The sequence below is a fragment of the Symphalangus syndactylus genome, chromosome 13 (assembly GCF_028878055.3).
Source record: "Symphalangus syndactylus isolate Jambi chromosome 13, NHGRI_mSymSyn1-v2.1_pri, whole genome shotgun sequence".
Classification (NCBI taxonomy): Eukaryota; Metazoa; Chordata; class Mammalia; order Primates; family Hylobatidae; genus Symphalangus; species Symphalangus syndactylus.
Genome location: NC_072435.2, coordinates 108094233 through 108107188, shown reverse-complemented (window position 1 = coordinate 108107188; position 12956 = coordinate 108094233). Strand labels below are relative to the sequence as shown.

The 12956-nt window shown below is 40.8% G+C and overlaps 1 protein-coding gene across 6 annotated transcripts in view; it reads right to left on the bottom strand.

Moving 5' to 3' along the window:
* PTPN11 (protein tyrosine phosphatase non-receptor type 11) overlaps positions 1 to 12956 on the bottom strand; it is a 95355-nt gene that overhangs the window by 51943 nt on the left and 30456 nt on the right. For all 6 annotated transcript variants that reach the window (XM_055237561.2, XM_063614453.1, XM_063614455.1 and 3 more), the window contains exons 4-6: positions 10212 to 10404; positions 8907 to 9023; positions 7540 to 7653 (exon numbers count right to left, since the gene is read on the bottom strand). In XM_055237561.2, the coding sequence (XP_055093536.1) occupies positions 7540 to 7653; positions 8907 to 9023; positions 10212 to 10404 (424 nt within the window). The remainder of the gene's footprint in view (positions 1 to 7539; positions 7654 to 8906; positions 9024 to 10211; positions 10405 to 12956) is intronic.

Below are 12956 nucleotides of genomic sequence, written 5' to 3'. Positions count from 1 at the left end.
TGTAAAATCATCAGGTCAGCATTTAGAACCAACCATCTTTTTCCATGGCCAGAAGAGTCAGGCTAAGAGTTCCTTCTAAACTCACATCTTGACCCCACCAATGCAATTTGCAAAAAATACCCCATTGCCACACAAGCTCTTTGTGAAAGTATGACTTTGTTCCTAAGCTTCGTTCTAAGTGAACCTAGTGTTAAAGAAGCTACCATGGTACCAGATAACCTGTAATGTTTTTGTTTTAAAGAAATTAATTTTTGCCAGGTGTGGTGGCTCACACTTTAGGAGGCCAAGGCAGGAGGATCACTTGAGCCCGGGAGTTTGAGACCAGCCTGGGCAACATAGCAAGACCATGTCTTTTTTTTTTTTTTCTTCTCTTTTTACTTTGTGTGTCTATTATTTTAAATAATTTTTAAATGTTAAAAAAATTTATTTTAAAAAATGCTATAATTTTTAAGTTCACAGTCATTTACACAAATGATCAATTCAGCTATCATTTGTAAAGGAAGTATAAGATTCTATTGAATCTAGATTATAAAATAGCTCACTATTTTTTACATTTAACCAAAATTTTAATTAAAACAAGTAGTTTGCAAATGCTATGCTAAAAGGTTAAAGCATGCTAACCAAAGTCATGTATAATAAAAGTTATAGATGAATAATAACCACCATTTTTTAAATACGGAACATAAAAAATGTTAGTATTACCAGTAGTCAGCAAAAGTAAAACAGGATGCATACACAAGGCTATTCACTGTAATCCTCTCTGTGATACATTTGGAAACTACCCAAATGCCCATCAATAGGTTGAATAAACTGTGCTACAACTACACAATGGATTACTATACAGTAAAAAAAGAATGAAGACTATCTCTAGACACTACTATGGATATCTAGGATGTCCAGGATATTTAAAAAAGCAAGGTTAGAAAAAAGTATGTAAAGTTATGCTACTGTTTAAGAAAAAGTGGGATATGGGAATATCTTCTTATATTTTTGAAATGTAATGATAAACCGTAACTTTTTATACTATGGCTAAAATATAGACAGGAGAGGACAAGGATAGAAGGTAGACTTCTTTGAATATACTTTGTTTTTTCAATTTGACTATCAAAGCCAATATTTGTGTAATTATAAATAAAACTTAACAGAAAGAGATTTTTTAAATGAAACAAATAAACTAACCATATACCCAGTTAGCATACAGCCACACAGAGATAAGGACGATTACAAATGAGTCTAAGGCACAGGAATTTTTTTTATATACATTTTTTAAAAACAGGGTCCCTGCTCTGTCACCCTGGAGTACAGTGTCACAGTCGTATCTCACTGCAGCTTCAAACTCCTGGGCTGAAGCCTACTCTCGCCACAGCCGCTCAATAGCTGGGACTACAGGTACGTGCCACCATGTCTGGTTAATTTTTAATTTTCTTTTGTAGAGACAGGGTCACACTATATTGCCCCGGCTGGTCTCAAACTCCTGAGCTCCAGCAATCCTCCCTTCTTGGCCTCCCAAAGTGCTGGGATTACAGGCGTGAGCCACTGTGCCCAGCAGAATACAGTAACTTGACTACACATCTCTGAAGGATTTTTGGAAAAGCGCAAAAAAAATTAAACTGTTTTCAGTAATCATATTATTGGGAAGTCATTATTCTAAGATTGTTGTGTGTAATGTGGGATAGAAAAAATGAATAATCTTATTATGGCTTCAAGAAGTAGGATTTTTGGCACTAGAGAAAGGAGATACATGGGTAAGATCAATTAGGTTAGTAAAAATCCTGAAGCCCTGAGTTTGATTTGGAAGTATCAATTGAACCCATAATAGATTTTAAATCAGGAAAAAAAAATCTGGCCAGGCTCGTTGGCTCATGCCTGTCGTACACCTATAATCCCATCACACTGGGAGGCTGAGGCAGGAGGATCACTTGAGCTCTGCAGTTCGAGACCATCCTGAGCAACATAATAGGACCACATCTCTACTAAAAATAAAAATAAAAAAAATTAGCTGGGCATGGTAGTATGTGCCTGTAGTCCCAGTTACTCAGGAGGCCGAAGTAGAAAGCTTGCTTGAGCCCAGACATTCAAGACCAGCCTGGGAAACAAAATGAGACCTCATCTCTACAAAAAAATCAAAAAATTAGCCAGGCATGGTGGCATGCACTGTGGTCCCAACTACAGAGGAAACTGAGGCAGGAGGATCACCTGAGCCCAGGAGTTCACAACTATGTGTTTGTGCCACTGCACACCAGCCTGAGCAACACAGTGAGACCTGCCTCAAAAAAAAAAAAAAAAGGAAAGAAAACTGCTTAATAAGAAGGAAGAAATCAACCCTCGGCGATGAAAAGCTTTTTATAGAAATATTCCAACCTAACAAATGAAGAAGAATGATAAAATTATAATATCACTACCATACAGTCCCTTATGAATTAATGGATCTAAGTAACAATGATCAGGAGCTGCTAAGAAAATCAGAGAAGAAACAACAGGACATAAACACCTCCTGATACACCACCGTACATGCTATCTTGCCAAAGAAAACCTGTATCCAATAAAGTCTCTAGATATATCAACTTACAAGAAATATAAGGGATGGATACATGCTTAAGTCCACCACAGAGAGGCACTCAGCAAAATTCAGACTATAAGTAACTCTCAGAACAAATGATCTGCTTTCTTCAACAGCAGAAAAGACAGGGAGAGGGGGAAGGAAGACAGAAAAAGAGAGAGATGGAAGGGGCATCAAAGTATTCTAAGAGACTTAAAATTTGTTTTGTTTTGTTTTGTTTTGTTTTGAGATAGAGCCTCACTCTGTCTCCAGGCTGGAGTGCAGTGGTGCGATCTCGGCTCACTGCAACTGCCACCTCCCGGATTCAAGTGATTCTCCTGCCTCAGCCTCTTGAGTAGCTGGGACTGCAGGCACGCACTACCATGCCCAGCTAATTTTTGTATTTTTAGTAGAGACCGGATTTCACCATGTTGGCCAGGATGGTCTCGATCTCTTGACCTCGTGATCCACCCACCTCGGCCTCCCAAAGTGCTGGAATTACAGCCGTGTGCCACAGTGCCCAGCCTTAAGATTTTTAAAACAGAAATATTATGAGACTTAGCCAACCACAGTGTGTGAAGCTTATCTGAAAAATGATTGAACAAAATATTTTTAAATTATAAGACAACTGGTATAATATGAACAATGTTGGGTTATGTGATGCATTTTTAAGGATTCCACAAATATTGAAATATTTATAAATAAAAATATGATGTCAGGGATAATTGATAAAACTGATAATGGCATATCAGGATCCTTTATATGAATCTGTTTTATACACATTTGAAATTTTTTCATAATCAAGGTGGAAGAAAGCACTCCCAATTCAAAGCCTGTAATCCCAGCACTCTGGGAGGCCGAGGTGGGTGGATCACCTGAGGTTGGAAGTTTGAGACCAACCTGGCCAACATGGTGAAACTCCATCTCTACTAAAAATACAGAAACTAGCCAGGTGAGGTGGTGGGCACCCGTAGTCCCAGCTACTCAGGAGGCTGAGGCAAGAGAATCACTTGAGCCCAGGCGGCGGAGGTTGCAGTGAGCTGAGAACGCACCATTGCACTCCAGCCTGGGCAACAGAGTGAGACTCCATCTAAAAAGAAAAAAAAACAAATTGCAAGTATGTGTGTGTGTGTAGCAATCAGGAAAATATGAATAGTGACTGATATGTGTTAATATTAAGGAAATACTGTTAATAGTTTTAGATATGATAATGCTATTCAGGTTATAATTTTTTTAAATAAAATAGTTACAGATGAAATGATGTGTAAGATTTGCTTCAAGGCCGGGAGCAGTGGCTCACACCTACAATCCCAGCACTTTGGGAGGCCAAGTCAGGCAGATCACCTGAGGTCAGGAGTTTGAGACCAGCGTGGCCAACAGTGAAAACCCCGTCCCTACTAAAAATACAAAAATTAGCTGGGCATGGTGGTGCACGCCTGTAATCCCAGTTACTCAGGAGGCTGAGGCACAAGAATCACTTGAACCCGGGAGGCGGAGGTTGTAGTGAGCCAAGATCAAGCCACAGCACTCCAGCTTGGGGAACAGAGTGAGACTCTATCTCAAAAACAAAAAACAAAACAACAAAAAAAAAACTCTATCTCAAAAAAAAAAAGTATTTGCTTCAACACAAGCCAGGGCTGGGGGAGTGAGTGGGGCAGAGTCGAAAAAGATTGGCCATATTATCAATAGTTGTTAATGCTGGGTGTCAGATATACTGCTATAACTATCCCGTTCTCTCTACTTTTGCATATAATAGAAATTTTCCGCACTAAAAAGTTTTGGAACAATCGGTTTTCCATTCAATTTTGATGAGCGGTTTCTAAAACTTCTGTATCTCCCCATCTTACCTCATGAGGCTTTATGAAGGTGAAATGAAGTGAACGTAATGAATGAAATGAAGTGAACGTAATGAAGTGAACGTAATGAAATGAAGTGAATGTAATGGCAGCGGACAAGGAGGGCAACAGTGAGGCTGAGATTTCAAAATTCTGACTCACTATGTTTATCATCATTTTTTTTTTTCTTTTGAGACAGGTTCTGGCTCTGTTGCTCAGGCTGGAGAGCAGTGGCGTGATCTCAGCTCACTGCAGCCTCAACCTCCCAGGCTCAAGCAATCCTCCCACCTCAACCCCCAGAGTAGCTGGGACTGCGGGTGTGCACCACCACACCCAGCTACTTTTTCTATTTTTTGTAAAGGCGGGGCTTTACCATGTTGCCCAGCCTGGCCTCAAACTCCTGGAATCAAGTGATCTGCCTGCCTCACCCTCTAAAAGTGCTGAGATTACAGGAGTAGCCACTATGCCCAGCCTATCATCACTTTTTCACTGATGCTTTTCATCACTGTTTTCCTTCTCTCAACTAGAAGCTCCCTTTAAAGGCAGTAACCCTGTCTGTCTTGTTCACTAGTGTCTTCAGAGCCTAACCCGAAGCCTGGGATGAGAGAATAAACTCAAATTCAAGTCTCTGTTCAGCAATGTTGAGCAAGGACTGAGAATGTTCTATTCTACACTCCTCCCCAGTGCTGGAATTCAATCAATATCTGTGGTATGGACTAGGCACAGTGGCTCACACCTGTAATCCCAACACTTTGAGAGGCCAAGACAGGAGAATTGTTTGAGCTCAGAAGTTCAAGACCAACCTGGGTAACATAGTGAGACCCCATATCTACAAAAAATGAAAAATTAGCCGGCTATGGTGGTACACATCTGTAGTCCCAGCTACTCAGGAGGCTGAGGTGGGAGAATGGCGTGAGCCCAGAAGTTGGATGCTGCAGTGAGCTATGATTGCACCACTGTACTCCAGTCTGGGCAGCAAAGTGAGACTCTGTCTCAAGAGGAAAAAAAAACAAAACAAAACAAAACAAAAACTGCGGTATGAAGGTTAAATAATTTACTTAACCTCCCTTAGGCACCTCAGCTGGAAAACGGGAAATCATGTCTATCTCAGCAAGTTGTTCAGACATACTCTGGCTAAAATGACTTTATTTGCCCAGTCATTCACTTATTCATTCATTCCACAAATATTTATAAATTGTAGTCCTCAAAAAGCATAGAATAATCATTCCCATAAAACAGAACAGGAAAATAAAATGATGTAAACATGAGTTAAATATAAATGTTCATTCAACAAACATTTATGGAGTTTCTTCTGTGTACTAGGCACTGTGCTACATGCTGGGGACAACTGCAAAGGTAAATATGCCAGAATCCTTGTTTTTGAAGTTTTCTGTCAAATGGATGAGGAGAAAACGAAAGAGATCACATTGTCAATGGTCAAGTGATATAGAAGGGTGCAATGGGAACACAGCACATTCCCATCAGGGACATTCTCCAACCCAAGTTAGTTTCAGGAAAGAGATCATTTCACTTAAAGTCAGGAAACAACAGATGCTGGAGAGGATGTGGAGAAATAGGAACGCTTTTACATTGTTGGTGGGAATGTAAATTAGTTGAACCATTGTGGAAGACAGTGTGGTGACTCCTCAAGGATCTAGAACCAGAAATACCATTTGATCCAGCAATCCCATTACTGGGTATATACCCAAAGGATTATAAATCATTCTACTATAAAGACATATGCACACGTATGTTTATTGCAGCACTATTTACAACAGCAAAGACTTGGAACCAACCCAAATGCCCATCAATGATAGACCAGATAAAGAAAATGTGGCCCATATACACCATGGAATACTATGCAGCCATAAAAAAAGAATGAGTTCATGTCCTTTGCAGGGTCATGGATGAAGCTGGAAACCATCACTCTCAGCAAACTAACACAGGAACAGAAAACCAAACAATGAGAACACATGGACACAGGGAGGGGAACATCACACACACTGTCTGGGGATGGGGGCAAACTCCTGGATTCAAGTGGTCCGCCTGCCTCACCCTCTCAAACTGCTGAGATTATAGGAGTGAGCCACCACGCCCAGCCTATCATCACTTTTTCACTGATGCATTAAAGGGGAGGGAGAGCATTAGGACAAATATCTAATGCATGCAGGGCTTAAAACCTAGATGATGGGTTGATGTGTGCAGCAAACCACGATGGCACATGTATACCAATGTAACAAACCTGCACGTTCTGCACATATATCCCAGAACTTAAAGTATAATCAACAAAAATAATTAAAAAAAAAAAAAAGAAATCAGTTCACTTAACTTACCAGAGTTATCAATTTGAACTCTGAAATTAAAGCCACCACATTTGGCACGTCAAGGCTGGAGGATCACTTGAGCCCAAGAGTTCAAGACCAGCCTGGGCAACACTGCAAAACCCCATCTCTACAAAAAAATACAAAAATTAGATGGGCGTGGTATCGTGTGCCTGTAGTCCCAGCTACTCAGGAAGCTTAAGTAGGAGGATCAATTGAGCCCAAGAGTTCAAGACCAGCCTGGGCGACACTGCAAAACCTCATTTCTACCAAAAATACAAAAATTAGCCGGGCATGGTGGCATATGCCTGTAGTCCCAGCTACTCAGGAGGCTGAGATGGGAGGATCACTCCAGCCCAGGGAGGTCAGGGCTGCAGTGAACCGAGATCGCGCCAGTACACTCCAGCTTCGGCGACAGAGCGAGACCCTGTCTCAAAAAAAAAAAAAAAGCCACCACAAGGTGTTTCTCTTCTACTCATACTCATTTGCTGCACTAAGGCTACAGATTGTTTCTAAAGACCCCAGTGCGTGTTGGAAATCTTTCAAAGAAATTAGATCCTTTTGTTTCTCTGAGATTTTGCCACCAATCCAAACCAAAAGAGCCAAATGGAGCGGCTGGCACATCCATTGACTACTCACTGCCAACTCCCTTCCCTCAGAACACAATGCTCTTCTATTTCGAAGAAGCCCTCTCAGCAACTTGTTCCATGTCAATCAATGGCCGAATTAAAAAAGGACGTCAGTTTCAAGTCTCTCAGGTCCAATTCCAAACACAAGACCAACTTCTCCTCCACTAAAAATAGGATATAACAACTCACATAAAAACAGTTTTTTAATAACTTACCTCAAATTCTTCCCAAAAGCCTTGTTTGACTTTATCTGTGGTCTCAGCTAATTTGCTTAGTTCTCGAACTCTGCTTTCTATCTCAGCAGCATTTATACGAGTCGTGTTAAGGGGCTGATCGAGTACAGCAGTTGATGTAAAATAAAGAAAATATTACAGAAAAGGGTGTTAATGCAAAAAAAAACACATCTATGTTGATATTCATAAAGGCACGGACAGAGGGTTCATAGGACCCTGTAATTCACAATAAAAGTTTTCAAATAGTTTCACTGTCTTTTCTGTTCAGCCAAAAAATGTATCTTTCTTCAGTCTCCACATACACTTTACTCTGCTGATATAAATTCAAGCCTATTTTTCTTTATAAATAGACCACATTATTTAGAGAGATTATATCATTTTCCACTATCATAAAGGTGAAATTTGAAATAGCAACAATGCCAAAGTGAATAAGTGAGTTTACCTAAAGGTAACCAGAAGTGGATCTATAATGAAAACTTGCTTTAAAACTCTGTACGGCCTTAGGCCAGACACAGTGGCTCACGCCTATAATCCCAGCACTTTGGGAGGCTGAGGCAGGCAGATCACTGGAGGTCAGGAGTTCAAGACCAGCCTGGTTAACGTGGTGAAACCCTATCTCTACTAAAAATACAAAAATTAGCTGGGTGTAGTGGCACCGCCTATAATCCCAGCTACTCAGGAGGCTGAGGCAGGAGAAGCTCTTGAACCCGGGACGCAGAGGTTGCAGTGAGCCAAGAACACGCCACTGCACTCCAGCCTGGGCGACAGAGCAAAACTCCATCTCAAAAAAAAAAAAAAAAAAAAAAACCTCTGTAAGGCCTTTTACAGATAAATATGGGAATAATATAAATCTGGAATATGTTTCCAAGTACTATAGCAGGCAGTCAGTGAGTGGAGTCATAATAAGAAAAGATTTAGGGCCAGGCGTGGTAGCTCACGCCTGTAATCCCAAAACTTTGGGAGGCCAAGGCGGGCAGATCACCTGAGGTCAGAAATTCAAGACCAGCCTGGCCAACATGGTAAAACCCCGTCTCTATTAAAAATACAAAAATTAGCCGGGCATGGTGGCGGGCACCTGTAGTCCCAGCTACTCGGGAGGCTGAGGCAGGAGAATCGCTTGAACCCAGGAAGCAGAGGTTGTAGTGAGCCAAGATTGTAACACTGCACTCCAGACTGGGTGACAGAGTAAGACTGTCTCAAAAAAAAAAAAAAGATTTGATAGTTGAAGCTGCAATGGGTACATGGAGGCTGATGATACTATTCTGTCTACCTCTGTATGTTTGCAAAATTCTCTATTAGGATTTTTTTAAGTTTTTAAGGAGAAAGCTTGAGCTTTCCAATCCGCTCACCTGCTTGAGTTGTAGTACTGTACCCAATGTTTCCACCATAGGATTCTTCTTATAATGTTCCACAAGATCTGTCAAAGAATCAAACCGTTCTCCTCCACCAACATCGTATTTCAGTTCCTTTCAAGATAAACAGATGACATTTATTATTTGTTACCTTTATGTTACATTAGTGTTTTCAAGCACTCTCATGTTCACTGCAGCATTATTCACAATAGCTAGTATATGGAGACAACTTAAATGTCCATCAAAAGATAGATAATAGGCTGGGTGCCGTGGCTCACGCCTATAATTCCAGCACTTTGGGAGGCCAAGGCGGGCAGATCATTTGAGGTCAGGAGTTCGAGACCAGCCTGGACAACATGGTAAAACCCCATATCCACTAAAAATACAAAAATTAGCCAGGCTCGGTGGTGGACGCCTGTAATCCCTGCTACTCAGGAGGGTAAGGGGTGAGAATCACTTGAGCCCAAGAGGCAGAGGTTGCAGTGAGCCAACTGCACTTCAGCCTGGGCAACAGAGGGAGACTCTGTCTCAAAAAAAAGATAAATAATAAAAACGTGGCGTGTGTATACAAATATATTAAAAGTGTAAATATACTCAATATACTCAAGTATGATAAGTATAATAATATATTAAATATGCTAATATACTAATACAGTAACTATACTAATAAGTATAATGAAAGCATAGACGAACTTGACTAAGTGAGCAAAGAAAATCTGACTTTGGATCAGGCACAGTAGTTCACATCTGTAATCCTAACACTTTGGGAGGTTGAAGGAGGCAGGCCTCTTGAGCCCTAGTTCAAGACCACACTGGGCAATGCGGCGAAACACCATCTCTACAAAAAATACAAACACTAGCTGGGCATGTTGGCACACACCTGTAGTCCCAGCTACTCAAGAGGCTGAGGGAAGATCAACTGAGCCCAGGGAGGTTGAGGCTGCAGTGAGCCATTACCACATCACTGCACTCCAGCCTGGGTGACACAGCAAGACCTAGTCTTAAATGAATAAATAAATGAATATTAAAAAAAAAAAAAAAAAGGAAAGAAAATCTGACTTTGAATGTAATGGTGTTTGTCCTCTTCCAGCAGAAAAATCACCCAAAGATTTGGGTCACCAGACCCAACGTGGTGAAACCCCATCTTTAGGTGATAGAGCAAGACCCTGTCTCAAAAAAAATAAATAAATAAATAACTAAAAGACAATCTGACTTTGAATGTAATGGTGTCTGTCTTCTTCCAGCAGAAAAATCACCCAAAGACAACATCTTGTCAGACCCATAGTTCAAATGGAGATTTACCTGACAGCGAATCATAACATGGGTCACTTTAGACTTGCCGTCATTGCTCTCCCCTTTGTCATCACCAGTGCGCACAGAAAGAACAAAATCTCCAGGGTGGCTCTGGCTCTCTCGTACAAGAAAACTACCATGTTTTCCTTTTTCAGTTAATAATTTCTCTGCTTCTTTCCCAGAGAGGTGTCCATGAAACCATCTAAAGTTTTTAAAAAATAAAAAAGAATTTAGCTCTACTATGGGTTCATGTTGTTCTTTCACAAAACTACTGTATACAGTCAGCTCTCCTAAACACAATTAAAAAGTAGACACATTCCTCCAAGGGATTGATCAATCCCATCTGAGACAGAAAATTTGCATCCCATGCAGGCAGGAAAAACCACAAAGATGGTTAAGAATGACCACTAAACTTCTTAAATGAGCCCACAGTCCTTTAGAGACAAATGCCCCAATCTTTCCTGTTTTTTTTTTTAAACCCCTCCTCTTTTAAAAATGCAATTTGCCATTCGTCCATTGCCCAGTCTTAAAAGGACCAACTGTTTAATTATAGCCATTTAAAGAAGTTACAGGCCATGCATAGTGGCTTATGCCTGTAATCCCAACACTTTGGAAGGCCAAGGCAGGAAGATCACTTGAGGCCAGGAGTTCAAGACCAGTCTGGGCAACACAGTGAAATCTCCATCTTTACAAAACAATTAAAAATTAGCCTGGCATGGTGGCAACTGCCTGTAATCCCAGCTATACACGAGGCTGAGGCAGGAGGATCACTTGAGTCCAGGAGGTCGAGGCTGCAATGCGCTATGATCATGCCACCGCACTCCAGCTTGGGTGATAGAGAAAGACCCTGTCTCAAAAAAAAAAAATAAAGTCGGCCAGACGTGGTGGCTCATGCCTGTAATCCCAACACTTTGGGAGGCCGAGGCAGGTGGATCACCTGAAGTCAAGAGTTCAAGACCAGCCTGACCAACATGGTGAAACCCTGTCTCTGCTAAAAATACAAAATTGGCCAGGTGTGGTGGCAAGTGCCTGTAATCCCAGCTACTCAGGAGACTGAGGCAGGAGAATCACTTGAACCTGGGAGGCGGAGGTTGCAGTGAGCTGAGATCGCACCATTGCACTCCAGCCTGGGTGACAAGAGCAAAACTCCATCTCGAAAAAATAAATAAATAATTTTTAAAAATAAAGTCAAAATAAAGAAGTTGTAATAAAAAGTTGTAATAGAGACGGGCACAGTGGCTCACGCCTATAATCCCAGCACTTTGAGAGGCCAAGGTGGGCGGATCACCTGAGGTCAGGAGTTTGAGACCAGCATGGCAAACATGACAAAACCCTGTCTCTACTAAAAATACAAAAATTAACTGGGCGTGGTGGCACACGCCTGTAGTCCCAGCTACTCCGGAGGCTGAAGCAAGAGAATTACTTGAATCTGGGAGGCGGAGGTTATAGTGAGCCGAGATCACGCCACTTGACTCCAGCCTGGGCGACAGAGCGAGACTCCATCTCAAATAAATAAATTTAAAAAAAAGAAAAAGTTGTAACAGAGACAGAAAATCATTTTGAATGTTTGTCCTTGCTTTGGCATGTGAACACTCAATTAAAAAGGATCTTCATTATAAATTAATTCAAACATTCCAACCTTTTCCATATATACAACCTATACTTCAACAGCCTCCAGTGTCTTTGGACTATATCCTGGGTGATCATCTCAAACTGTATAATGCACATAAGACTTGGAGTAAAAATGAGGGATTTTGCTAAAAATGTGAATTCCCAGGCTCCACAACCAGCAATATCAATACACGTAAGTCTGAATGAGGCCCAGGAATCTGCATTTTAACCAGCACATCAGACAGTCCTGATGTAGGCATCCAAGGCCATCCAAGGACAGACTTTGACACAATACTGCTCCATGTTTTTTGGGAAGCATCTTAACATAGTTCTAATAATAAAGTGGCTTTTTCCCTCAGGATCTCGGTCAGAAAGCAAGCACTATCATGGCAGGGGGTGTTAAGGGCTCATCATCAAAAGAATAAACTTTGAGTTATTCTTCATCCATACTCAACTGAAAACAGTAAAATTTAGAAATAAACTGCACAGAGTTGGCTGACAGCCTTTTGCCTGAAGCTACGGTGGTAGCTAGAGAAACAAATTATCAGCACATAATAGCACTGACATAAGGTATAAGCTGAAAAAATCATACCTGAAGACACAAAATATACAAACTAAGAGATTCTGAATTTGCACCAAGTCAGAAAGGAGATTGGGAATGTACAAAACGAATACAATCAACAAATAAGTCAAGCCCATGCTTTCATCAGCCTAGTTCCAACACAGGGGGAAAGATCTCGAAAATAACACAATTTTCTCTAAGCAAGGTCATTCTCACATAATTGTGGAGATAACACTAAAAGAACTGATGAAAAAGCTGACCCTCTGAGCGCTCTGCTTTTCCACTTCTGAGCTTAAACTGACATCTGTTGGTGGCATTGCTGAATAACTGGTCGAGAGCCACCATAGAAAACTGCTGCTATTTTGGTGTCTCCATTATCATTTGTTTTCCTCTAATAACTCTCAAAGATTATCTGCTGAAGTTCAGTAAGTCTTAAAACTAATACATGTACCAAGTATATGCAGGAATGGTATGCAACCCCTATAGGATGAGTGTAGGTAACACTGATTAAAACTTTTGCAAGAAAAAGGTACTCTGAAAATAATTTGATGCTATTAGTCTCACTTTAGTAATTCTTTAAA